This window comes from Penicillium cosmopolitanum (assembly GCF_028827165.1).
Source record: "Penicillium cosmopolitanum strain IBT 29677 chromosome Unknown utg000012l:1.0-3308103.0:1.0-3310761.0, whole genome shotgun sequence".
Taxonomy (NCBI): Eukaryota; Fungi; Ascomycota; class Eurotiomycetes; order Eurotiales; family Aspergillaceae; genus Penicillium; species Penicillium cosmopolitanum.
In genome coordinates this window covers 204,455-230,086 of record NW_026622682.1, presented here as the reverse complement: position 1 = coordinate 230,086, position 25,632 = coordinate 204,455, and the positions used below count along the sequence as shown (strand labels likewise).

General features: G+C 47.7%; 9 protein-coding genes across 9 annotated transcripts; 5 read left to right on the top strand and 4 right to left on the bottom strand.

The window, feature by feature from the left end:
• Nucleotides 1–13: 13 nt before the first annotated feature.
• Nucleotides 14–4,424, bottom strand: N7509_012844 (putative GABA permease (Uga4); the record flags this gene model as incomplete). The annotated part of the gene is made up of 11 exons (XM_056637481.1): nucleotides 14–797; nucleotides 860–1,087; nucleotides 1,143–1,642; nucleotides 1,698–1,904; nucleotides 1,953–2,199; nucleotides 2,498–2,690; nucleotides 2,752–3,136; nucleotides 3,188–3,274; nucleotides 3,374–4,009; nucleotides 4,073–4,266; nucleotides 4,334–4,424. 11 exons carry the CDS (start codon nucleotides 4,422–4,424, stop codon nucleotides 14–16), a joined length of 3,552 nt encoding a protein of 1,183 aa, XP_056480988.1.
• Nucleotides 4,425–5,617: 1,193 nt separating this feature from the next.
• N7509_012843 (uncharacterized protein) lies at nucleotides 5,618–6,702 on the bottom strand (the record flags this gene model as incomplete). The annotated part of the gene is made up of 4 exons (XM_056637480.1): nucleotides 5,618–5,746; nucleotides 5,802–5,953; nucleotides 6,012–6,312; nucleotides 6,364–6,702. The coding sequence occupies 4 exons, from the start codon at nucleotides 6,700–6,702 to the stop codon at nucleotides 5,618–5,620; spliced, it is 921 nt and encodes a 306-aa protein (XP_056480987.1).
• A 2,347-nt stretch (nucleotides 6,703–9,049) lies between these two features.
• fhpA (flavohemoprotein) lies at nucleotides 9,050–10,303 on the top strand (the record flags this gene model as incomplete). The annotated part of the gene is made up of 1 exon (XM_056637479.1): nucleotides 9,050–10,303. One exon carries the CDS (start codon nucleotides 9,050–9,052, stop codon nucleotides 10,301–10,303), a length of 1,254 nt encoding a protein of 417 aa, XP_056480986.1.
• Nucleotides 10,304–11,095: 792 nt separating this feature from the next.
• Nucleotides 11,096–12,324, top strand: N7509_012841 (uncharacterized protein; the record flags this gene model as incomplete). The annotated part of the gene is made up of 2 exons (XM_056637478.1): nucleotides 11,096–11,784; nucleotides 11,850–12,324. 2 exons carry the CDS (start codon nucleotides 11,096–11,098, stop codon nucleotides 12,322–12,324), a joined length of 1,164 nt encoding a protein of 387 aa, XP_056480985.1.
• Nucleotides 12,325–12,706: 382 nt separating this feature from the next.
• Nucleotides 12,707–13,695, top strand: N7509_012840 (NmrA-like family protein; the record flags this gene model as incomplete). Its single annotated transcript, XM_056637477.1, has 2 exons — nucleotides 12,707–12,967; nucleotides 13,018–13,695. 2 exons carry the CDS (start codon nucleotides 12,707–12,709, stop codon nucleotides 13,693–13,695), a joined length of 939 nt encoding a protein of 312 aa, XP_056480984.1.
• Nucleotides 13,696–13,845: 150 nt separating this feature from the next.
• On the bottom strand, nucleotides 13,846–14,432 carry N7509_012839 (uncharacterized protein; the record flags this gene model as incomplete). The annotated part of the gene is made up of 3 exons (XM_056637476.1): nucleotides 13,846–14,159; nucleotides 14,214–14,261; nucleotides 14,318–14,432. 3 exons carry the CDS (start codon nucleotides 14,430–14,432, stop codon nucleotides 13,846–13,848), a joined length of 477 nt encoding a protein of 158 aa, XP_056480983.1.
• Nucleotides 14,433–16,812: 2,380 nt separating this feature from the next.
• Nucleotides 16,813–17,910, top strand: N7509_012838 (uncharacterized protein; the record flags this gene model as incomplete). Its single annotated transcript, XM_056637475.1, has 5 exons — nucleotides 16,813–16,877; nucleotides 16,938–17,064; nucleotides 17,162–17,515; nucleotides 17,579–17,656; nucleotides 17,710–17,910. The coding sequence occupies 5 exons, from the start codon at nucleotides 16,813–16,815 to the stop codon at nucleotides 17,908–17,910; spliced, it is 825 nt and encodes a 274-aa protein (XP_056480982.1).
• Nucleotides 17,911–18,531: 621 nt separating this feature from the next.
• Nucleotides 18,532–19,121, bottom strand: N7509_012837 (DUF4334 domain-containing protein; the record flags this gene model as incomplete). Its single annotated transcript, XM_056637474.1, has 3 exons — nucleotides 18,532–18,690; nucleotides 18,764–19,049; nucleotides 19,114–19,121. 3 exons carry the CDS (start codon nucleotides 19,119–19,121, stop codon nucleotides 18,532–18,534), a joined length of 453 nt encoding a protein of 150 aa, XP_056480981.1.
• A 3,675-nt stretch (nucleotides 19,122–22,796) lies between these two features.
• Nucleotides 22,797–23,753, top strand: N7509_012836 (uncharacterized protein; the record flags this gene model as incomplete). Its single annotated transcript, XM_056637473.1, has 2 exons — nucleotides 22,797–23,123; nucleotides 23,190–23,753. The coding sequence occupies 2 exons, from the start codon at nucleotides 22,797–22,799 to the stop codon at nucleotides 23,751–23,753; spliced, it is 891 nt and encodes a 296-aa protein (XP_056480980.1).
• Nucleotides 23,754–25,632: the final 1,879 nt, after the last annotated feature.

Sequence of the window (25,632 nt, the reverse complement as noted above, 5' to 3'; positions counted from 1 at the left end):
CCTTGGAACATGATCACCGACTCTCCCAAAACTGCGCATCAATCGCAACTAATCGATTGAACAACTGATTCCGAGACCTCATCCCCGTAAGATGGAATGTCTGCCCGATCTCATTGCCAACAACGACCAGTCCATCAGCAGCCTCTTTACTACCGGCCGTCAATTCAACAATCAGCTTCCCCTTCCACCCCAATCCCTCCGTCTTCCGCAGTTCCTGGATCTCAGTGACCGGAATCTGAAACAGAACAGACCCCTTCTTCCGCGCCTCAATGCTCAGATCCTCCAATCCGGCTGATTGGTACGTCGTGAAGTATAAGATAGGTGGTTCCTTGGTGGAATCGATGACGGCTGCCCCGCGCTTCCGCTCGAACTTCGCGTCAAATTTCAATGGCCCGTATGGTGTGCCAGAGAAGCGGTGGTTTTGAAGCATGCCTAGGAGGTTCTTTGTATGTGCCGACCCTGCAATTGCCATTGCCCGGTCGAAGGCGATGTGGCCTCGGATTGCGGTTGCGATTGTGCGGCGGAAAAACTTCAGGATTTTGAAGAAGGTTCGTTTTTTAGGCTTTGGTGCTGCGAGACTGTCGGATGACAGGTTGGTGCTTGAATCGTTTGATATGCTAGCAAGATCGCCTGATTGAGGAATGGTCACTGCCTTGGACTTCTTGCGCTTGATTGGCCATGCGGGCTCGCTATCCTCGGTTGTTGGTGGTGGTGGAAGAGGTGATGAGTTGATTTCACCGATTCGGAGGAGTGTTAAAGTTAGTTGGGCGTTAGTGGGCACACCTTTCAGAAGTGTCCTAGATCATGATTATGTTAAGAGGTGTCACTTGGTAAATGGTAGGTTGGTTAGTGGACATACATGTTGATATCGAGCTGCTCTTGCCACTCGGGGTATTTGCGGTTCAAAAGGTCTGTCGTGTAGGTTAAGGCAGGCGCTCCGAAGAAAGCGAATCCTAGAGTGAACCCGACAAGTTTGATGATCCAGTAACTGGATGCAAATGGCGCGACGAGACACACGATGCTCAAGATGCCCGATATGCGGAGGCGTGGTGAAATGAGATAGAATGGCGGAGTAGGAGAAAGAATACTTCAATCCAATTAACGTCAAGTTTCTCATTTGTTCTCTTATCCGAGGAACTCACTTGGCAAATCTTTCATAGATATCGGTGATATCGCTGACCACTCGCATGGCCTGATCCATTCCTTGTGAGACCTTCTTCTTCATGGGTTTTTTGGTTTGTTCCTCTGCAGATTTCTCCGCGGCCACTTCAGGTGTCTCGGGCGTGGTATCGACAGGTGGTGCTGCAATAACTGCAGTAGAATTCTCCGCGGTATCTTCATCAAGAGGATATCCGAATTTCCCCGCAGCACCCTCGACAGCCATGGTCGCAAAACTATCGAGCAACACTTTGGCTTCTTGCTCTGCAGTTTCTCCCTTATGATTCTCCGGTACACCCGTCAAGCTGTCTTGAGATTCCTGTTGTTCATTTGCCGACGTGCTTGAAGTTGAATCGTCTGTTGGCGGCTGCACTGGAGGAGCGGGGAATAAAAACGGCCGAACGGGAGGAAACATGATCAAGGCAATGAATAGGCTCATCGTCATCGGAATGAGGAGATCTGCTGCCCAGGATGCGAAGTAGATCTGCGTATGAGTTAGCAATGAGTGCAGTCAAGCTGGGGAGAGACAATTAATTTACACCGCAAAAGACCGCAGTGCGGACGGGCTCTTTCCACGACCGCAATCTCCCAACATGTCGAAAGAATTCAATCAACCCGACAACCACAGAGATATAAAAACGTTCAAGTGTCATTCGAAGCTTTTCTGGAGGATACACTTCATTTTGCGCCCGATTGAGATCCAGATCCAGATTCGCGCCCGGTACAGCTTTCACATGATAGATTTGCTTCACATGTCAGTCCAGAAGCACAACTTCCGCAAGGCCAAGCCTTACCTTATTGAATCGCCGAATCAACATCCAAAGATCTTCATTCGAAAGACCATCTGCGAGTGTCTCCTCCACAGTTCTCGACGATGGCTTCCATTGCACATTTCGTGGGTTGTCGGTCGCCGCTCGTTGGAGCGGCCCGCTCTCTTCGGGTGGTTGGGTGAGTTCGAAGCTGTCGGTGTCTTCTATCTCACCGGGCGATTCATGCTCTTGGCTCATATTCAACAGTTCGATGGCGGGAATCCGACGAAAACTGCATGGATGTTAATGTGTCGCGATCGTGGAGCGGGGGGATTGGAGAAGACGGGGTGACCTCCGTGTCCCTGATAGCTGTGGGGTTGCAACGTCATATTTCGGGCTATTTTTAGCTAAGATCGGCATGGGTTTATGGGGATTTTTGGCACAAGAGAAGCTTGTACGAGCCAATTCATCCGGTGTTTACTTCGCATATCGGTACGTAAATTCAGCGGCTATAAAATTGACACTGGGGGGAAGGGGGTATAGAACACGTCCAAAGAAATCGCTGAAAGCAAAGGAATCGAAGCAGTCACTCTTCCTTCGCAAGTGTTGGCCCTCCGCTTGAGACAACAGAATTGTACGCGTCATTTCCCGTATTTTCAGAGCTGTTATCATCGACTGTCATGCGCGGGCCAGTGAACCAGTGTCGTGCAAACAAGAAATAGTAAACCATGCACCCAACCCAAACAAATCCATTTATCACAATTGTGTAATTCATATCCGCCGCTGCGACAAGAATTAATCAAAGTGCTAGATATTGATGGCTGCGCATATGGAAAAGACTTACGTGAAGGATTGGGACCACCGTTTGGAAACATGGAAAGCACAACACCGAATAAGAGGTAGCCAACTGCAATCCACGCAATAGGCTTGCTTAGCCGACCGGTGTAAAACTCGCCTGGATAAAACCGCTCTTGGCCCCAGACAAGACGACAGAAGATTGGAGTTCCCCACGATAAGTAATTGCTTGCGACGAAGAGGGAGAATAAGGCGTTTGTTGCGGCATTGTTGATCAGGCATAGAAGGCCCAGGATGAGGCACATCACTCCCAATCCACAAATAATTCGTACGGGCTGGTACTGAATGCGTTTGCTGATGTGGCGAAAGAAGGTCGAAAATGGCAGGGCGCCATCTCGTGAGAATGCCCATGCCTGGCGAGAAGCAGCGACAATCTAGTTTGTTAGCATGGCCAAAAAGAATAATGTTGGGGATAGTAGATTTACCAAGCTGAGTCCAATGAGGAATTGGATCAAACAGAGTACAATCATGAAGCCCAAGGCGCCATTCCTGCCCAGAGCATCGTAGTAGATCTGGAAGTTGAATTAGCAAACAGCATGCTATCAAAGAAAAGGGTGATGGATCACCTGTGCCATTGGTTGTCCAAACTTCGAGTTTAATGTATTGCTCACATTCGGATCCATTGTCGCAGCCATGACAGACAATGTGAGAAAGCCAAGTACACATGCAGAGCCGGCCGACCAAATTATCCCCAGAGGCACGGCTTTGGCTGCATGCATCGCCTCTTCGCTCATATGCACACATGAATCAAAGGAAGCGATAGACCAGATGGGCGCAAGCCATGCAAGCATGAAAGCCCACCCGGTAGGCCATCCGGTCTCATTGTCAACGTGTTGAAAAACATAGCTTCCGGGATTCAGCGCCTCGCCACGTGTGACCTTGCCAACCGGTAGAGCAATCACGGTCGCGATGACGAGTGAGATGTTGATATAAATGCAAGCAGTCTGGATCTTGGGCATCACGCGACCAGATAGCGCAGCGCAGATCCCATGCAACAGAATCAGACCCACGTAGACAGCGTAAATCACGCCTCGCGACGCGGACCATCCATCATCGCGGGATATGGAGATGCAGGAAAGTATCATGAGCGCAAGTGTATAATCCACCGAACAGATTCCACCGATGAGTCCGAGCGTGTTGCTGTAACCGATCAAAAAGCTCAGCGGGTTCTTGTATTTCCCGCCCGCAAAATAATGGGTCCACCAGTATAGACCTCCAGCGGTTGGCATCGCAGATGCAAGATCAGCCTGGACAAGGGTCAGTCAGGAGAGTTATAACATGGATTTGGGCGAATACTAGGAAGGCCGTACCATTGCCAGTCCAACCAGAAGAATGAAAATACTTGCTGTGAACCACCCCCAAACCATACCGACAGGTCCTGCTGGTAGCGAAAATGCCAAGGTTGATGCGATTGAAGGAACCAATCCCATTATACTAAACGCGACCGCAAATACCTGCGGTGTCGAGTATTGCCTCTTGAGTTCCTGTTTGTAGCCCATTTTGGCTGAGCGCGTGCCCGTTAGCTTGCAATTCACGCATATTGGCATATTGACGCGTTTGTGAAAACTCACCCAGGAGTTGCGAATCCCCGGAGTCCGATAGACCCCGTGTCCCGGACAATCCCATGGCCTCCATGTCCCTCATCTCAGTCTTCGAAGACATGGCAAGACGACTTGAAAGAGACCGAGAAGCAACCACTCCGGCAACATGGCGGGGAAGCTTTTTAAGAGCCTTAGAGTTGCACGCGGGTAACACAAGGCTCTAGCCTGGCCTGGGCGTGCATGTAGGGGTCTGCCAGGGCTAGAAAGATTGGTGGATCTGCAATCGATGGCAGATGGATCACTTCACTTAATCCTATACCGGAAAGTGAGTAGAATATCACGATTGGTTTCTTCAGCAGCAGGCGTTTGTAAGGCGTTTGTTGATTTTCCGTTTTCGTGAAGGTAACACTGTCTGATAAGCTTACTGTGCAGTTGTGGCTGCTATGCAGCTGTGCAGGCGGCTTGAGGATACTCATTCTTGAGTCTTCGACCCTTGCATCGCCAATCGATGCTGCGTTGATTGGTAGGGCCCTTCAAGTTAGTCCGAGTAAGCAGCTGAGTTCCACCCCTTTTTTATCGCGTTCGTTAGCCAGAAGATCTGTGGAACGGTAGATTCGAATATTCCACCATTTTTAGTACGGAGTATATGTGCTTCATAATACATATGCAATTTTATTATTTAGCAAATCGCAAGATGATCCCTAAGTACTTCCGTTAGGGGTGAATTTAACTGAATCGTGGTCCTTCCAACTGGCCCCGCAGCTGACTCGGTCGCCCGGCTGATCTGCAGCTAGAATGGATGCATTTTGCTCTGGCAATGACTATCGAAATCGCTACTGGCAAAAAATGCAGACTACTAGTACAGACGAATAGATTAGGGCTTTCACCGAGAGAGGGGGAAATCCTTATTTCTTGACCCGCTTTCGCCAGGCTACGTGTCAGTACCCTTCAAATCATTGGCCTACCCCCCCCCCCCTCCCGGGAAGAATTAACCTTGAAAATCAATGATTAATTGCTTTGTCCTGCATGGATGTTGGTACATGGAAAATCGAAAAAAATCAAATCAAAAAATACACTCAAGTAGTATTATACTGCCATTATGTTATATAGATAAAGCTCATTATTCCACGTACACCTGACGATCCACGCTCAAAATTCCAAGATATAGTGAACTACCATCCAAAATATCTATAATGGATAGTCTGAATAGTAGTAGCAAGGGATGAAGAAATACTAGTCAGTCAAATCCTACAACACTTGCAGGATTTGCAATGGTTCGCCCTAAGGATGAATATTTCATGCTTGAGTTATATCTCAAACCTGCTCCTCGGGAGACACCTGCTGCTGAACAGGCACCTGTTGCCTTGTCTCACCCTCTGGATGATGGTGCAGGCCATCAGTGACAGTGTGCTCCGACGCAGCCGAAGACTCGGTCTTGCCGGCCTTGACTTCCCATTCATTGTAGTCTTGGCCGGGATTTAGTATTTTCCCAACGGACGAGGCAGAGGAGATGGTAGAATGCAGAGGCAAGGAGTGAGCCTAGGAGAGGTCCAACCCAGTAAATCCAATGATATCCGGGGAAGCTGCGGTTGATCACATCGGGGCCTAACGAGCGTGCTGGATTCAGAGAACCGCCGGTATAGTAGTCACCTAGGGATCGATTGACGTTAGTTAACAACTATGGGGTCTAATTTCGAGTAAGGCATACCGATCAATTCTGCGACGAAGAATGTGAGACCAATACCGACGGGAGCAAGATAGGTAGACTTGTGCTTGACCACTGCCAACATAATAATGACCAAGACCAATTGGGCAGTGAGAAACATCTCGATGAAAAGACCCTGTGAGATCGAAGCACCGCCACCCAATCTGGTGGCACAATTCAAGGGGCCTGGGAACAGAGCGCTAACAACACCTGCCGCGGCAATACCACCAACTAACTGTGCAGGGAACACAAACAGACCACGCATCGGAGGTAGTCCACCAGTGATACAAAGAGCTAGCGTCACCTTGTTGAAATTAGCATTCCGAAAAATTCAAATAGGCGTTGCGTTTCGTACCGCTGGGTTGAAGAGACCGCCAGTCACGCGGAAGAATGCCCAAACATTGACAGTCAAGGCGAAACCGAAAGAAAGAGCCGAGTATAGAAGATTCGAAGTATTTGGGTAAGAGCCAGGCGGAGGCATTGGTGTATTAGACACTTGGGTTCCGGCAAACGAGAAGAACAAGAACAAGAATGTGCCGACAAACTCGCCCATTACACAAAGCAGGTTATACCGCAGTCTATCAGGCATTTGCAACATGGGAAGCTGGCCACGACCACCGGGCCCCGGCGGGCCGGCCAGAGTAGAAGCTCCAGATGGCGCACGTTTGTGGAAGATCATGGCGAGGCTGGGCATTCAATTAATTGTTTGAATCGATCCAGATGGTGAATTCAAGAGACTTGAAGGTATTAAATCGTCGAAAAGTCCAGGCGACCGATTACATGCCAATCGTCCCTGTGACGAGATATTTATCCAACAAGGACAGGCCATCTCAGACGTCACTATAGTAAGCTCACCAGAGGTATTCTTGGTCCATTCATCATCGACCGGATCTTGGCGCGGAGTGTGAGCGAGCTCGTCGCTAAGCACTGTAGTGATAGCTAGGGCAGGCTTGCTGGCCCGGGCATTTTTACCCGGCTTAGAAAGGCGCACTTTTAAGCATTTGAGATAGCACTCCAGGCGATAAACAGTGGTGAGGTCAATATTCTAATGTGTACCATGTTTATGGGGTGTCAAGCCAAGCCATATGCCAAAACGGGTGCTTCCGAGTGTCCGCAAACGGATGTTCCGGCATTGTCTAGAACGCAATCTGACACTCTGAATGGGGTTCCACACAAATATCGACTCTTTAAAAATTGGTAACCACTTTGATTGGACAATAGGTAAAACATCAGATCCTACCCCACAAACCCCCATCATCTAGAGTGCAGTTTCTGGAGGCTGTTACATTTGAAGGTTAATTTAACGAGATGTAGAGTTCAGCTACGCTCTGAAACTTTCGTTCTCAGAGATCAATTTGGAATTGACGGGCAGGTGAAATGCTGACTGGTATCTCATTGTTGGAATGTGTCCCTCCAGAGGGTACGCAGCATTATCTAGTCCGGTGATATTGGTCAGTGTCTTTATCACGTTTTATTTGTAACAATTGGATGCGAATACTTAATTCCTCAAATTTAACGGATTCTAAATATAAATCTCTGGGATATGGCTTGAATGGCAGCTGAAAATCCAGAAACACCAATGTGGTTCGAATCTGGTCAGCAGGTGGCGATTAAAAGTTAACGTCCCATATTTTGCCCACTTGGCATGATTCAAGCTCTGGAATTGTATGAATCATCGTCAATGTGCATTACATGACTTGCGCTATCAACAGACGATCGGATTCTGGGGGTCTTAGCTCATCCCCGATAAGAAATTTCCTCGTCATTCGTGTATTTCTTATTGTTCGTCGGACGACTAGTTACATATTGCAAATCCTTGCCAAATCAATATGCAGCCGCCTTATTTATGCAAACCATCTATCTCATTTCACGGGGGTAAGATTGGGGTAATAATTGTTACCACTTCCGAGGGCATAGTCCTATGCTTTGCTGTCGACCAGAGAGGTTGTTCAGAGGCCATGAAATTCGAATAGTCAGTGCTAAATTTCACACCACACACCATATTGTTAAACAGTGGAAGGATATATAACTGTTCTGCAAGTTGATAAGTACTCTTCTCTCGTATGAAGCCAAACATAGAGATCTCGGTGATGCTTGTAACATATGCGAACTCTGATTATGCCCCGCTGCATTATGCGGTGATTATTCATAAAGGTTGCAGGTGCGACAGCTTGGCCAGTTCATGTTTAGGATATTTTGATTGGAAGACACGGCTGCGTCGGAACTCGAGGGACTTCGGCCACAGTGGGGCCGAACGGTTCCTAGGCGTTCTCGTGTGGGCTGATTCGGTCGGGATTGGCGACCGGGGCGTGACCAAACTTGAAAAATAACATCGGTGAATTAGCAGGGTTAAACGACGTGGCGGCATAGAATCTGGGACGAACTGCGCAGGCCCCGATCATTTGTAGTAGCCAATGGAGTCATGTTTTACTTCAAACTTTGTGGCTCTCATTGGCGGGAGCTTGCTATCTGTTGAGGGCGATCGGCGATTTAAAGCTATTACAGAGCTTGCAATAGGAAGGCCCCGCTCTGTCATATCATTCTTAAATATTGGATAAATTCTCTCTGAAGAAAGATGTGTCGTTAGGCGTAGGCGCGTCCCGGGCATCCTGAAACTGGAACTATCGCCGAGAAAACTCCAGTCGGCGTAATACAAACACGCCAGGGTCAAACAATTTGATTTCAATAGTGAATAGGGCAGCCACTCAGATGTCGGGGTTTGGTCAACCTCCGCGGAGATGCGGGATAATCCGTTACCGTCCCGTTTTAACCGCAGGTACCGACCAGGTACACCATCTCGATATTTCTAGATTTTTTATTCCGGCCGAGGGCGGGTCATGGGCTTGCGAGCTTGAATGGAGTCATAATTTGACGATTGGAATAAATACTTGATTCTTTTCCGGCCCACAACAAGAAAATTTCATGCCCATATACTTTGATCACACTGGCAGCAGTACATAGACCGTTGTATTCAAGATCTATACCGCATTTCACCTCGATTACCTCAATTATCTCACATCAAACAACGCACACTCTTCACCATGGGTTCCATTTCAGGTTTGCGACCAGACCAAATGCAACTCATCAAGGCGACAGTCCCTGTCCTGGTCGAGCATGGCAAGACCATCACCACTGTCTTTTACAAGAACATGTTGGACGCCCACCCCGAGCTGAAAAATGTTTTCAACATGCCCAACCAGACCAACGGCCATCAACCTCGTGCTCTAGCAGGTGCCCTATTTGCCTATGCCTCTAATATCGACAACTTGGCCGCATTGGGTCCTGCCGTGGAGCTCATTTGCAACAAACACGCGTCTCTCTACATCAAGCCCGAGGACTACCAAATTGTCGGAAAATACCTGATCGAGGCCATGGGCGAAGTTCTTGGAAACGCACTCACTCCCGAGATCAAGGACGCCTGGGCCGCTGCTTACTGGCAATTGGCAGATATCATGATCGGCCGCGAGAAGCAGATCTACCAGCAAAACGAAGGATGGACAGACTGGCGCGACTTCAATATTGTCGACAAGGTCAAGGAATCGGAAGAAATAACTTCCTTCTATCTGTCCCCCGTGGACGGCAAGCCATTGCCTGCGTTCCAGCCAGGCCAGTACATTTCGGTCCAGGTCCATATCGATGAGCTGCAACATAATCAGCCTCGCCAGTACTCACTCAGTGACAAACCCTCGCCCAACTATTATCGCATCAGTGTGAAGAAGGATAATGGGTTGAACTCGAGTGAACCTGGTGCTGCAACTCACCCGGGATACGTTTCCAACCTGCTTCACGAGTCTAAAAATAAGGGCGATTTAGTCAAAGTCTCCCATCCTTGTGGAGATTTCTTCTACTCCTCAATCGAAGAAAGCCAGCCTGTCGTCTTGATTTCTGCTGGTGTCGGCCTCACCCCGATGACCTCAATTCTGAACACGTTGATCGCCAAGTCATCAGCCACTGATCGCAAACTCCACTTCATTCACGGCGCTCGGAATTCCAAGGCCCGTGCCTTCCAGGATCACATATCCTCGGTTGTGAAAGAGAATTCGAATATCCAGGCTACTTTCTTCACCAGCCACCCCTCTGCTGACGACAAGCAAGGAGTGGATTATCACCATGCTGGCCGAGTGGATCTGAGAAAGCTCGATGCAAATGATGAATTATTCCTGGACAACTCCCAAACCCAGTATTACGTTTGCGGGCCCGAGGAATTCATGAACGATACGAAGTCTAGTCTTGAGGCTTTAGGTGTGAAATCGGGAAACATCAAGATGGAGCTCTTCGGAACTGGAGGCTTGTAATTTCGGGTGTACAGCTGTTATAGAGGAAATTTGTCACTTGGCGGGAGTTCATACATACCATCTCATCTCTTTTTATTGCATGATTGAATGAAGCAAAGAGGCGCACATTCTTTATTCCCATTTTTCGCCGTAGACACAACTTGGATTTCGTATACTAGTACATACTAGTAGATATGTCCGTATTGCTAGTAACCGCCCGAGTCTATATATACCGACCACAAATAAATGTACTTAGCAAGGGTAATTGGGTGACTTTCATCTCATTGCCCAGGTGGATGCCAGTGTAACCAGCAGACCTTTACGTTTTAGCCTCCAACCTTGGAAGGTTCAAGTTTAATCTAGTTCTTCCTAGTATCCCAACAACCAATAATACTCCTCAATACTTCTTTCTCTCCCTCCTCAATGGGGCGAAGATCCGACTCCAGATTCATTTCCCGCGTTGCCAAGATCTAATCTTTCGTTATACGACATTCACGAGAATATGTAACCCTTGCGGCTATTTTAAGCTCCTAACCGAGTCCTGACCCCCGCCAAGTCTCGTATTGTGGGGTGATCGGCACCCAGTTCAGGGCCTCTCTCGTATAATCTTGGGGCACGAGCATGAGATGTTTGTGATGATGGAAATTTTTTTAAAAATCCATGGATTAAGGGTATTTTTCGTATCCTGCCCAAAAATTTATCCGTTGCGTCGTTATCTTACACACTGGCATATAAATTCCCTTGTTCCCAATCTTCTTCCTCTTCTCGACAACTAGCTCGGATTTTATTTTGCTTCAGGGACAGTACCAAATCATGCAGTATTCAGCGGTCTGCCGCTTTGCGCTTGCTTTCTTTGCAATATCCGTGCCTCCTGTTAGCGGTGCCGACTCTCGTTCCTGCACAGGAAGCAAAAGCTTAGACGCTGGAGATTTTACTCTCAAAGAATCAGCCGACAACACCCATCTATCTGCTCTTGCAAAGCATTTTGAGGGCACGGGAAAGAATGTCAGCGTCACGGCTGTCTTCGAATCGGCAAATAGAGTCCTGAACAAGGGGTCACCTTCGGTTGGAACCGGATCCCCATCAGAAGCATGGGCATGGAATTCGGGCGATTACAAGACTACCAAATGGGTACCACAAGGAATCACCAGTTCTGCAGATGCTCTTGGAACTGGAAAGTGGAATGACCACGAAGCCTGGATTGTTAGCTGGCATCGTGACGATGGTGATAGTGTTCGACTCAGCTTCGTGGATCGTAAGACGCACGAATATCGCCATGTTCTCCTGGTTTACCCCACAGCGGATGACGACTTCAAGGAGATCGCTATCCATGCCGGTGGTATTGTGTGGTACGGTGATGTTCTCTTCGTTGTGGACACCAATATTGGTATTCGGGCTTTTGACCTCAACAACATCTGGGAGGTTGACATTGCGGATCCTGTTGGCAAGAACGGCGACGGTTTCTCTGCTGCTGGACACAAATATATTTTGCCTCAAGTCCGGTTAGTATTTTCTAGTACCTAGGTAGAATAGTTCGTGATTCGATTTATACTAACAAAATTCCTAGCTACTACAAATGGGCCCCTGGCGACTCGTCTCCGTTCCGCTTTTCATGGATGTCTCTTGACCGCAGCGACTCTCCCGATACTCTCCTGGTCGGCGAGTTCGTGCGTGATGGTGAAAAATATAAAAATGGCGATGATGTGCCCATCCGACTTGTCAAATACGACCTCGACTCAACCACCCGCCGCCTTCGCACTGATGACAAGGGTATAGCCACTTCAAGCTGGGCTCACTGTGTTAATATCCTCCGCATGCAAGGTGGTGTCTCATATAATGGCAAGTTCTATCTCAGCCGGAGCAATGGTCGAGATCCCAAGGCTGGTGACCTTTTTACCTGGGAAGAGGGAAAGATAGCGCAACAATTTCCTAGTTGGTTCATGGCTGGGAACGAAGACCTTAGCTTCAATTCCGTGCGAAAGGAGTACTACACAGTTACAGAGTACGATGGTGGACGTTACATCCTGTCCTACAAGGCATGAGTAGCTCCAAGCCTGTGACATTCCAAGGTTTATTCTAATGTAATATACATCCATGAGAATATTCTACTGGGCAGGTTAAGTAAATTTGAAAAGAAAGATAGATAACAAAAGTCGATCTTTCGGATGGACGGAGATACTAGCTATTGTCCGATTCTTCGGTTCTTACGACAGCCGACCGAACACCCTATTTATAAGCAACATCAAATCGCGCACCGCCAAGTTCGTGAACACAACCTTGGAACTTTAATCAGCATAGAAAGGCACTGTCAATTGTATAAGAGCCTGTCTAAAAATTGTTATACTGTCAACTTATCCGAAGGGAAAAAAATTTATTCCCAGCAGCGCTGTTAATTAATCGGATTCCGACGTGAATATTTGCGAAATGAGCCCAATCATCGGCGTCTTCCCTGCCTCTGGTGGGCTGGGATCCAGCGTTGTGAATCATCTAAAGACACTCGTGCCTGCTTCGCAATTATTGCTAATCGCCCGCCACCCCGAGAAGCTCGCCACCGTTAGCCGAGAAGGCGCTTCTGTTCGACAGGCCGATTATGATGTCCCATCGTCTTTGACCAATGCATTCGACGGGGTAGATGTCTTGATGCTGATTTCGTATGCATCTTTTGAGGTCCAGCATCGCGTTGATGTAAGTATTCCGGATTTTTGATCTCGAATGAAACGCTTACAAACAGAAAGGTTCACAAACTCGCAATCGATGCGGCTATCAAAAGTGGTGTGAAGCACATCTTCTACTCATCGCTTGGCTTTGCTGGCAATTTAGGCGATGAAAGCGTTGCACATGTCATGGGCGCACACCTCCTGACCGAGCAATACCTCGCAGATCAGAGAGATAAAATCTCCTTTACTTCCATTCGCGAGGGGCTTTACTCAGAGTCATTTCCTATCTATATGGCCTGGTTTGATCCCAAGAGCCCAGCTGCAGAAATCACGATTCCGCATTCAGGAGATGGACCTGGCGTCTCGTGGGTGAAACAAGACGATCTAGGCGAAGCAACTGCTAAGTTGGTCGTTGCATACGCGAAGAGCCCAACGGAATTTAGTTATCTCAACGAGAAAGTTCTCCTTTCGGGCCAAAGGGAAATCTCGCTTGCGGAGACGGCGGAAATTATCGGTCGCGCTCTCGGCAAAAAGCTTCACATCAAAGAGATTTCGGTCGATCAATACGTTGATTTACCCCAGATTGGGGATAAGCACACATACCACGGTATTGATCTCTCTAGAGAGTGGTCCACCGCCTGGCAAGCCATTAGGAATGGAGAGACGGCGGCTGTTTCTCCTGCTCTAAAGGACATTCTAGGCCGGGAGCCTGAAGATTATGAGACAACCATTCAATCTCTGATCGGCAACATCTAGGTCCTTCTATGTCAAATAATGTCTTTGCTAGAGAAAAGGGATTCGGAAGGTTTAAATCCATTATTTGTAACTGGAATCTGGCTAAAAATCGGTATCCCACTTGGTTTCTTATTAAGTCACTTTCTATGTTACACATAGTGCTGCACTGGCTTATTCCTTGAACTCCTTGACCCAAAGGTTGGCGCCCGCATATTCTGCGTTGTGAGCACCGTACCAGAAGATCTCCTTGGCCCTGTTTTCTCCGTAGCCATCAATAGCGAACCAAGCGTCGCCCTTGTGGGAGAAGTAGCCCTTGGCAGTTTGGTCGAAGCCGATAGTGGTGGCGTCCTTGGGTGTAGCACCGGAATGAGGACGAGTGAGGCCGACTTCTGAGACAGACTTTTCCACGATGTAGAGGTTCTGGAAAGCAGTTGGGACACCATTTTGTGAGGTGAATGAGACGGCACCGTTAGCACCGCTGCGAACTGCAATAGAGTTAGATGAGAGTCGGAACGCTATCAGGCCATTTGGGAACTTACGAATGGCGATTTCGTGAGTGGTGGTGTTGGCTCCGATCCAAAGGTGCTCTGTAGTATGGATTAACTCATGTACATTTGCCGAATAGAGACTATTATTGACTTACCACCGTCGGTGAGGACGGTCTTGCCGCCGTCAGCGACGAGGGTGAAGGCAGCAGGAAGCTTAGCAGCAGCAACGGCGCTGGCAAAGCCGGCGATGGCAGCAAGGGAGAACTTCATTTTGAATTTGGTTTGGATAGTGATGGAGTCAGTCAATGTTGAGGGCTACGGGCCTTTATACATCATCTCTCAGGTGGTTGTTGTAATCGCTCAGTTGAGCCGGTTAAAGCTGGTGAGACACTACTAACCCCAATTACCAACAAAAATTGGGGATTTTACTAGTTACTTCTGATCGGGATAATTAGTGACTAACGACTATAGTGGGGGTAAACCTGTTTGAGGGACGATCATCCGGGAGAATTGAAACATGTCTTTCATCACCTCAGGGCCAGGCAAGTTAATTTTCACCGACTTTCGCAGAGCATCCTTTTGACGATTTTCTCATTAATGAAGAGAGGTTTCCAGTGTCTCTAAAGTCGGATTTACCTAGTGAATGGAACTTTTGTCGATTACCCCTTTTCGCTTTACTGAAAACTGAACGCCGACCCTGAGCTGACTACATTTAAGGGGCCATTCTACTCGTAGTATCCGCTGCGGGGAGATGGCTTGTTAAGGTATCATTCACTGCCGATCTTCTATGATCGCCGGGATTTGCTCCGAGGTATTCCCCATGACGTTTTTCCTGCTATTCTTATCGAATAATGGCTGGGCAATCGAAATTTTGGGAGTGCATGTACAATTGACTTTCCATCACCCAATGATTTTGCTCTTCTCTTCATAAGTAATGTGTGGTTCTGTTGACCAAGATACAGTTCTTGAGTACATAGCAGCCAAGGTGGCTGTGCTAAGCACCCGGTATTCTAATTGCATAGAGAATGTACAGCATTCTTCAGGTCTCGGAAAGACCGGAAAGTTGGTATGAGGACCAAGACTCGGTCTTGGGAAACTTCTTTGTTTTATCGGTTTAACTGCTGAATGTCCACTGTGCTATTCTTTCAAATATTGCGCCGAGATGGATGTGCAGTAGAAAAGTCATCATTAGTCCAAACTATTTAACCATACTTATCAGGTAATCTAAAAATGAGACGTAGCGTTTAGATCGGGGCGGGGCCATTTTAGTCTCATTTTCGTCATTGATGGCTGATTCTGACCGCGGGTACAAAGGACGCAACGCTTGTACCACGCAATTGGCACATGTTACTTGGATTCCTGCATAATGCTTGTACCTGCCCAACAAGACAATTTTCGTGAATTATTACTATTGCGTATCAGAATACTCACTCAGGCAACAATGATATACTCTACTAGTAGCTACTAGGTACCTAGGCAATGGACAGACAATGCCTAGGTGTACTTCAAGTTTGATTGATATCTAGCCTAGCTGGCAAGACACAATGGTAACTTTAAATGCAGCCCTGGAGGGGTGTCGATCGCAGCGATAAAACACCAGCAGCTAGTCGAGTGTAGCGCTTACAAAGAAATGGAACCTTGGCTACCGAACAAAAAGAGAAGAAAAACATCATGGCCAGGCGGGATACCGCCTGTGCCAACAAAGCCGGAGCAGGATACTAATGACTCCTCTCGAACGCATGCCTCTCTGCCCGATCCAGCAGCCCCTATAGCTCGCCCGGACTCAGATACATTCCTCTCTCATAAATCATACTCAGAATCTACCAACTAGTAGTCTAAAGATAGATTTCTTTGTAGCAATCGATGATACCGCCTCCCCGTCATAAGCATCAACAGAGAGCGCCCCCGCGGCACCCAACAGATTATAATAGCGAGGGATCTAACGGTTTTTAAGCCAGCAACTCGCCCTATATTCTGCCGAGGCGATGCCTCGGGCAGCTCTAGATCGCCTTGTCAGCCTACCTCCTTTGTCATCCTCAATCTACACCTTTCATCGGTTCCTTCCTTCGTCATCATATTTCAGAGACAATATATCAGGGCACTGAGGGTGTCTTTATTTCTGTATCAGGGCACGCTGGCGAGAGAATGGGTGCTTGGGTGATTGCACGGGGGGACGGGTTTGTTTGGGTTGAGGCCATGAAAGAAAGAAAGGGTTGGTAGCGTCGAGAGGAGTTCTTATGAAGATTTAATGGATGGTCTCGGGAGTACAATCTTTGGTTGATATTTCAAAGGCTGCTCTTTGGTTTTCTTTATCAGGTGTCCTTGGGGCTTTTTTTTACTCGGCTCAACCGCTTTCTTTGATTCTTGGATTTTCTGCAGATGAATGAAGGCGTTCTCAAGAATGAAAGGCACGAATATGGACGGTCGTGATTTATTCGTGACTCTTTTTGCTCTGCCACTTATACACTTTGCATTTAAATCCGAGGTAATCATTATCCCAGATCAGAATGCCCACCACTCGCCTACAACGCCACTACGTTTAAATTATCGACGACTAAGGTACCATGCCCCGCTACTCTTTTTCTAACAATGCTGATACTGCGAGCCCCCATCAGGGAAAAAGGCAAGAAACGAGGTCCAATTTCACCCCATGCTTCTCTTTCAGCCCTTCTCAGCCGTGGGGCCAGTTTTGATTTCCCTGGAACTTCTGGGCAAGTAAGACCTGAAAGGGTGGTATGGGAGCCGCGTGGGGTTCCTATCACGGACCCATCTCAGTAACCCGAAGGATGGAGTGCGGATGAGCCGGATCTCAGCTCAGAGTAAGACCAAGAGTACATTCCTTTTTTCTTCGCTAAAGTTTCTGGAAGTAATATCGAAGGCCAAATTAAGAGAGCTGAAGAAGGTATTTCTGTGGGTATCATGCCTCAATTGTTCGAAAGCAGGTTGAAAACTTTTTCTGATATCAGGCACCAACAAATGTAAGATATTACGGAACCTAGATTAATATTCTTTTCTTTACATTTTCATTTCCCGCACTAACGCCGATGGGTATTTTCCTTTTCTGTAGGAACATGGTCAAATCCGAACCTCATGGACTTACTTGGGAAGTTGTCCAGCGCCTTAGTTGCTTGAAACAATTAGAAGAAAGCCTTGGAAAGGAAGACAATGACAATAATCATTCCAACGTTAAATCTATTATAGCTGCATATCGCTCCAAAAACCTACACTGGAATGAAAATGCAGTCACTTATTGGTCATATGGTCAATTGATTGCTGGTCCTAAGAAGTTAGATATTCAGGAACTCTATGCTCTTAGCGCAAAGTATGGTCCAAAGGGATTTTGGGTAGAGGGTGTAAGTTTCAGTCTGAAACAACTCACAGACAAGTATCCCTGCAGTACTGATCCGAATATTTAGATAGATGGATTTAGGCCGGGCCATTTATACGTGTTTCTTACCTTAAACTCGCGCCACAATAGATTTGCGCTCCAAACGGTATTTCTCACGAAATCAATTCTAAGTTTACAAGTATTAGTTGACATGAATAGGTTCATATAACCATTCGAAAGCCAGCTACCCAGGCAACAAGTACAATGGCGACTACGCTCAACTTAGACTTTCTTGAGGATAGTGGTTCTTCAACAATGCGAATCGTTGATGATGACAAAAATCAACTTGAAACACTATCGGGTGGGACTCTACCAATTCTCGGAAAAGCAATCAAACAAACTGCCATGGGTCAGATTTAGGTACAGAATGTGATGCTTCAAGTAAACATATTCCATGATGGTCGGAAATTACTAGCATTTTGGATTGACGTTGTCGCTTCTGTAACTCGAAGAACCAATGCATCAGAAGATCGCTTGTCCGGTTCATGGATCCAGCATCTGCTGTTTGTTCTGTCAATGCCCGACAACACACAAAGAAAGCATATTGGCACCGATATCGGTGAGATCTTGACCAGTATGCCTATTCCAGACTACAAAAATGCTGCTCCGCCGCCTTTCTTTTGAAGTACTGGATGTTGGATATACTTATACCGCTATCCGACTAGGGTGGTGAAGCCTATAGCTATTCATGAAAGATGTGGTCGCTTGATGAAAATATCATTTCATTCCTCGGTTTGAGATTGCGTTTAATAATACTATGGTTGCCCAGGTGATTGCTAGTAAATGGATTTGGTTTCAAACATGTTTATCTAAATTTTCGCTTGTCGGCCTCCTTCATTGGTTCCAAGATTGTATTTATATGTTATTGCCTTAGTCCTCGAAGTATGAACCTATGCTAGTAGTCATCCCGAAAGGAGTTGAAAGAGGCCTACTAGTAATTGCGATACCCAGAAGCCTCCTCATTCCAAGTTGAAGGTTATCTTATTTATACAAGTAAAAGAAAAATGTTCCCGGTGCAGACTTCGCATCCATCGCTCCCAAAAGCAATGTGTCATTGACGTATTTGAAATAGTCAATGATGGGTTTATCATCATAGATCATGGCTGTCGTAATCCCATCACGGTATTGCATAGGACGAAGCTTTGGGGGGGTACAGCGTCAGCTTATATTCGCCGAGGACTAGCACGCAACATAATCCTCAAGAATTACTTACCCTGGCGTGACCCCAGTCCTCATTCCAAGCACGAGAACCATCTTCCTTGTATACCATAATGGGGTCAACATCTTCAGTAGATCGGAAGTCTTTACCAGCCCATTTCAGGGCCTCCATCTTTCCCTCGGTCGGGTGGTTGGTGTTAACGCTGCCGCCTTTCCAGGCGCCTGTGAAATGGTCGGGGCCGATAGGCTTGAGTTCGTCAAAAAGCTCCCAGACTTCATCGTCAGTGAGGTTTTGGCGCTTGATCAAGTCTTCGACTTGTTTTTCTGGTGTACTTTGTTTACTATTGTCAGTTGTCATCCTGTAAAAGGTATTGCCTAACACTGCAGTAGCAACGCAGTACTTACAGAGACATATTAACAGTCGATTCAAGTTGGGATAGGAAATCGTGGTTCGAATGATGGGGCCACCCCCTGACTGGAGCCTTATTATTTATAACCGAAATATTCGCACGTATTGTGTAGCTGACTCTGTCTGCGTCACTGGGCTCCAGTCTCCAGTCTAGCGCATGAATCGTCGTCGCGGATGATATCGATCGGCCCCTCCATCTCAACTCTCTGTTGCTCCATTCGCTTGGGCAAGAACGGTGGGGCTAATGCGCGTGGATCAAAGCGATCTTGCCCATTCAATGGGCAACATATGTACTCCATAGCGGATGACCAGTTGCCCCAACGAGGGGTATAGGTGGCAAAGCTGGGCTGACCATGGACCCTGATGCAGTTTCACAGTCAGAAATCCACTACTCGCATGTTGAGGACGGCAATACCTGCGATGAAATTGGAACCCGGCATCATGACGTATGTAGCTTGAGAGGGGATATGGGAGGAGTACACAACAGCGCTGATGTGTGTGCATGTACTCGTACCAGAATCAGAGGCAAAGGATCCACTAGGGCTGCCCCTCGACCCGATGCTTGGAACGAGATCTTCGCTCGAGATCGCCGACGATCGAAAAAGTAAAATTTGAGTGGCTGGGATCGGCTCGTGAGCCTCTTCGAGTAGGCCGAGAATGCATTGGAAATTGAAAGAAGTCTCCTGGTGGACGAGTAAAAGAGCTCAAATTGATCTCCACTTCGCAAAATGCCGCCCGAGCCTCGTGCCCGCATACCCTGCAAACCCATATTCTGTTATCGACTCCGTATTGTTGCACGAAGTGCGTCACAAATCGTGACAATGGTGTTTAGAGCCACTTCTCCCACCGCTTCTATGACGAAGTTGCTATATCTTTCTGTACTTTCCTTTTTTTCTCATAAATCCAACTTGTACACACCAACACATCAACAAGCTCGCGTAGCTCAGTTGGTAGAGCGCGGCACTAGTAATGCCGAGGTCTTCAGTTCAAATCTGGACGTGAGCAATGTCTTTTTGATGTCGATCCAATGCATGTTGCGCTAGAACCAATTCCTTGCTTGGTTTTTTTTTTTTCTTTAAATGACTGACCACAACCAACGGTCCAAAAATTCTGCCAGCCAGAGATAGAAGTTCCTCTTCATGCAGGATTGATGATTAACCCTGTGGCTGAACTAGAGGAATTACGCCTGGGCAAAGAGGCATGAGCCGCAATGATTCCGCAATCATGCCTCACAGCCTTGGACCTTGGAATATTGCGGAATTCACTGCGTAAGTAAATTTCAAGTATGTGTTGCCTTCACTCGAGATAAATTCAATGCGAGTTACCCGAATCCTTTGCTGGACTTTCGACATCATGTCGGACTCGACCCCACAAAAAATGAAAGAGAAAAAGAGGCCGAGCCGATGTCTCTCAACAGGGTGGTTCAGACTTTATCCCTCCATATTAGATATTCAGTTATATTGCATTCTGTGTCCACATTGTCGTTATATACCGACGTAGATCCCGTAACCGGAACCCGAAATCCGGGGAAGCTTGAGACCGGCAGATCAGATCCAGTTCAGATCCGTGGATGCTGTCATCTGGCGATGCTAGCGTTAGTATTGTATCCACGCCGGGCCAGCGGGCTGCCATGTCGACTGATAGCAGACTGATGCGGGAGACTACAGTCGATTGACTATGATATGTCACCGAAAAAGGGGGGATAACGGTCAGCTTGCAGCAGGCTAACAGAGTGGCTTGGGCCCACTCGGCTCGGTATCGAAATCGGCTGCTCAAGACCGAGATCTGGATTTCCTGCACTTCGGGCGCTGCTGTCGATGGTGCCAGGAACAGGTGTTGAAGAATCTAAAATGGAGATAGGCAGGAATTGAAAGCCACATACGCAGTGCCAATATATTCAAGGCGCCGGCACGGCAGGTTTCCACAGGTACCAGCAGCCGGAACTTATTTTGGCAGGCATATCGTCCCGCTGTTCATGAAAACATAAAAAGAATGGGCAGATCAGGAGATGACCGTATGGCGGAGAATTTAACGCACGGAACCGTTCACCGAGAATGGATCTTGGGGATGTTCCGTTTCAATTTCGTGGGCATGGAAGTGTAGGCTAAGAGTCACGAGGCTGGCCTTGTCGCAGAATACATAGCAAAGTTCGGCGGCTCCCGGGTTGCGGGCGAGGAAGGACTCGATCCGAGTCACCCCATGGCCCAAAGCGGCAACTGACAGGAGAGTTTGTGATATGTGTAGGTCAGCGGGAATTATGTGGACTTGGAATGGGCAGTGGCCAGTCGTACTCGGTCCACTCCTATGGGTGCGGGACGGAAGTTGTGCATTGCATTTGTTTCGGTTTCACGGGGGCGTGGTGCATGGAGTCTGGATCATGATTGACATCGCAGACACTGCAAGTACGCTGCAGTCTGCAGACATCCCAGTCAATCGAGACGGGCGACGACACATGGAGTTGACACGTCGGAAGAATTCGTACGAGTGGAGAGGGGACGAGGTTGCGACTGTTCCATTCAGAGGATACATATGCCACTGTTTTTGGATGCATTATGTCCTCAATATTATATCTACCGATAGTGGCAACTACTCCGTTGGGGTAATAGTTACATATTGGCTTTTGTGACTATTAAGCCCTGATCATGCGGCTGATCGAGAATTCTTTGCCCAGGATAGAGCACATCACAAACATGACGTGCTAAATAGGAGTTTTATTCTGGATTTTATATGGCTGCAGCTGAGCTGTACGAATACCTCATCCAGGTCCTGTTTACCCTGACGGGTCGCAAAGCAGGGATTTATCTTGGTCCTGCAAGCATGCAGAGTGACCAGGAAATGAATTTTTCCGCTCAAGCCGAGCCTTTAGGGCAAACAAAAAGAGTCAATCAGGAGTCCGCGTTATTACTTAGTAAGAGATACCTTGTATACACTAACCGCTTGCACCGGAAATAAAGTACGAAGTACTTTCGGCCTACTATATAAAGCAATAATTGCTAGCCTTTTCGGCTCCGAGTCTCGGCCGGCGTCACTTGGCAACTCCAACTGACTGGATCGACATCCGCTGGGTCTCCACCGCTGACATTCGCCCCGGCCCTGGCAGGCCTCGTCTTCAACGGTTTCACCCTTTTCTCTTGCTTGGGGCCCATCAGAAAGGGCTAACGGCTGCATTCGGAGCCGGCCGTATTAGCTTGAGGTAACTATAATTTATATTAGTAGTTAGTAGTAAGTATGCTAAGGTGATCTCGGCTCGCCTGCACCGGGGCGCAATAGCTTTTCGCGCCCGGAGACGACGCCGTTTGTGGCACCAGGGTCTTTTGCTCGTTTTGGCCTGGCGTCTTCCCTGACATCACAAGTAGATCTCGGCTCCTAGCTTCGGCCATTCGACCGTGAAGCAGTCGTAATCCTTTCCGGATCTGCCCCATCCCCCCTGGCCCATTTTTGACGAAGATCTTTCGGGTAGGTATATAACTGCTGCTGCGGCCGATTGGAACCTAAATTTGTTCCACGGTAACATCTGTTTCGATCGATTCATTATTACTTTATAACCTTTCGATCCCACCACCTTTCTTTCAACTTGCCTCGTCATTGATATTTCGATATCTTCTGATACCTCACTCGACTCCACTTACCGCTGATCAACACAAGCATCCTCTCAATGTGTATCCCTCCCATCTCCACGATGGCCGCTTTTAGTCGACCAAATCCAATGTCGACTTTAACGGCGGAAGATGAGCGATATCTCAATCAACAGCTTAGTCCACAGACGCGTCCGATGGAAATGTTCCCTGGCACCAAGGGAACTGACCCTTTGCCCGTCAACTGGACCTACGACAGTGCCATCGATCTGTTTTCTGTCAATCCAGCCGATATGGATCCTGTTTCATTCGACTTTTCCGAAATGACCAATGCCGACACCAAGGATCTGTTCATGGATCCCTTCGGAACCCCGACCGCGATCAACGGTTTCACGATGCCAGCCGGCGATGAAGCCATCTCCCCTTCTTCGGTATGATATCCACACCCGCAGCTTGATGCATGATCAAATAGGGACAACGCTAACCTGATATAACAGGAGCTTGACAGTGACGATCAATCTTGGTCAACTGGGGCTCGTCAATCGATCGATCTCGCCCTGCCCGAGCCATCCGTCAACCCTAGCAAGCCCGTCACTCGGAATGCTTCACAGACTTCATCATCGAGGTGGTCCTCGAGCCCAGATATCAAGACTGAAGAATACAGCGCCCCTCGCACTCAGAAGCAGCCAACAGCAACAACATCTAGCGGTCGGAAGACTCGCAGTCTTTCCCAAGACTCTAATCACTCAACCAATCAAGACCCTCAGACACGCAATGCTGCCAAGCGCGCTGCTCACAACATCATTGAGAAGCGCTACCGCACAAACATGAATGCCAAGTTCCTCTCGCTGGAAAAGGCCATATCTCCAGCTGGAGTGCATAAGCAGACCTCACGAGCCGGAGCTGGTTCTCTCAAGAAATCCGAGATTCTCACCAACGCACTCACTTATATCGACAACGTTCAGCAGGAGAATCAAGCCTTGCATAAGGAGCTAGCACTTCTGAAACAGAATCTGCTCCCGGGCGGAATATGGCGCCATTCAAAACAGCCTCGCGTGTGATTTGATGCATGAGCGTCACACACGATCACACCACTGGTTGGTGTTGCTCGTTGAGCTTCCTTTTCATGACCGTGACACGAATTGTACATTTAGAATCGGCGAAAATCTGTCGATCAGGCGTTGCTTGGGGTGATATATGGTCTTTGTGACATGGTTGGGATCTGGCGGCGTTTCGGTTGTGATTTTCTTTCTCCTTTACCTCTCCCATCTTTATATGGTCATTCTCGGGTCATGGTGACAACAAAAGTGTTTCTCGTTCGTCTTGATGGGTCGGAAATCTATCCGATAGTTATGTCAAGAATCAATGTAATTGCCAAGACTCGGTTGATTTATCTTTTCATGCTCAATTCCTCTCAATTGTATGCTTGGTGGTGGATGTAGTCGGGTCCACTGCATTGGCTGATGTTGCCCGATCGGGGAAGGGTTGCGCCTGTTGTGTGTCATCGGTACACAGTGTCAGATTGCTTCAAAATATAAAGGTCAGCTGTACTCTCGAATTCATTTTCTGCTAATTAATTTCACGCGTTTGTCTAATATGATGCTTAGTATTTCCGAATGCTGTCTGGATTTTGGATTCTGAATGACCGGAGTTGTGAAGAAGACGAGCTACAGCTCGAAAACGTCCAAATCTTCCACCCAACATGCACTCACCATGAACAATCTCTCGCATTGTCACCTCCGATATTATAATAAATGGCTGAGAGTAGTCTCAATGTTAATGTCGAATTCAAATTTCTGGTACGAAGCGTTTGCCAAAGTGCTCGAGTACCACATCAGCATTCGGGGGCGCTATGCTCGAGACTCAGGACGAGGGATTTTGGGCTCCATCAATGCGACTTTGCTGCTAAATGGACTGACAAGGTCGAATAAATCACCCATGCAAGACTCATTGACTGCTAACATTGCGAGTCAACAGCCGTCTCGGCACGGGTTGCTGATCAGCAGATACGGCCGCTTTTCTTGAAGTCAGAAGGGAAAGCAGAATTTCATGCACGGGCGGAAATCAGCTGCGGCATTTTGATGATGGTGCAAGAAATTGGAATCAATCATTAGCGCTGATGCTCATCCTGCCACGACCACGACCCCTATAGCGGATATCGCTTCAACCTCACCTAACCGAGGCCGGTCTGGCTGTGAATTCCTAAACAGGTTTGGCTTCTGCGCGGTACCTGACTATCATAGAAGCGGCAATACTTCATGAATTTCGAGTGCGCCATTAATGCCCATTGTCGCGTAAAATCTTTGGTTTCTACGAAAACGAAATGAAAGCATGATGGCCGTTTAGCACACTTTCAAACATAAAATCACCCCGCATTTCAACATCCGTCAACCAAGAGTATATCACAACAACACGTATTCATCTGCAATCCCCAGTCTTCATTACCGGACCAAAAAGGGAAAGACAAAGAGATTCCAGCACCGAGCACGGCGATACTGGCCAATGATACGGAGACACAGCTCCCAGCTCTCGGAAATCCCCTCCCGGATCATCAGGTCTGTATAACGGACAATCCCTAAAATTAACTTCCGATCCATTTCGCCTTTCGATCGGCTGCCACGTTCCCGCTTGCGTTCTCGTTGCGCCCGATCATGCGGGAATCATGCCCCCTTCCCCGATATATGACCTTGACCATACTCCATATACCGCGGCCTTGTGCCCAAGCCATCGTTTCGTCTTTCCTTATTCATGAGTCAATTGGTAATGAGGCTTTCAGCCCAAAACTGCCGCTCGGCAGGATTGGCTCTCGGACAAAATGTGGCTTTGAATGTTCCTTGACCCTCCAAGTACGCTTTATACAAGCGAGTGAGGTACTTGTCAAGGGCATCTAGGCATAGTCTAAATCGGTATGCTATATATCGATTCCACAACTAATGAGAC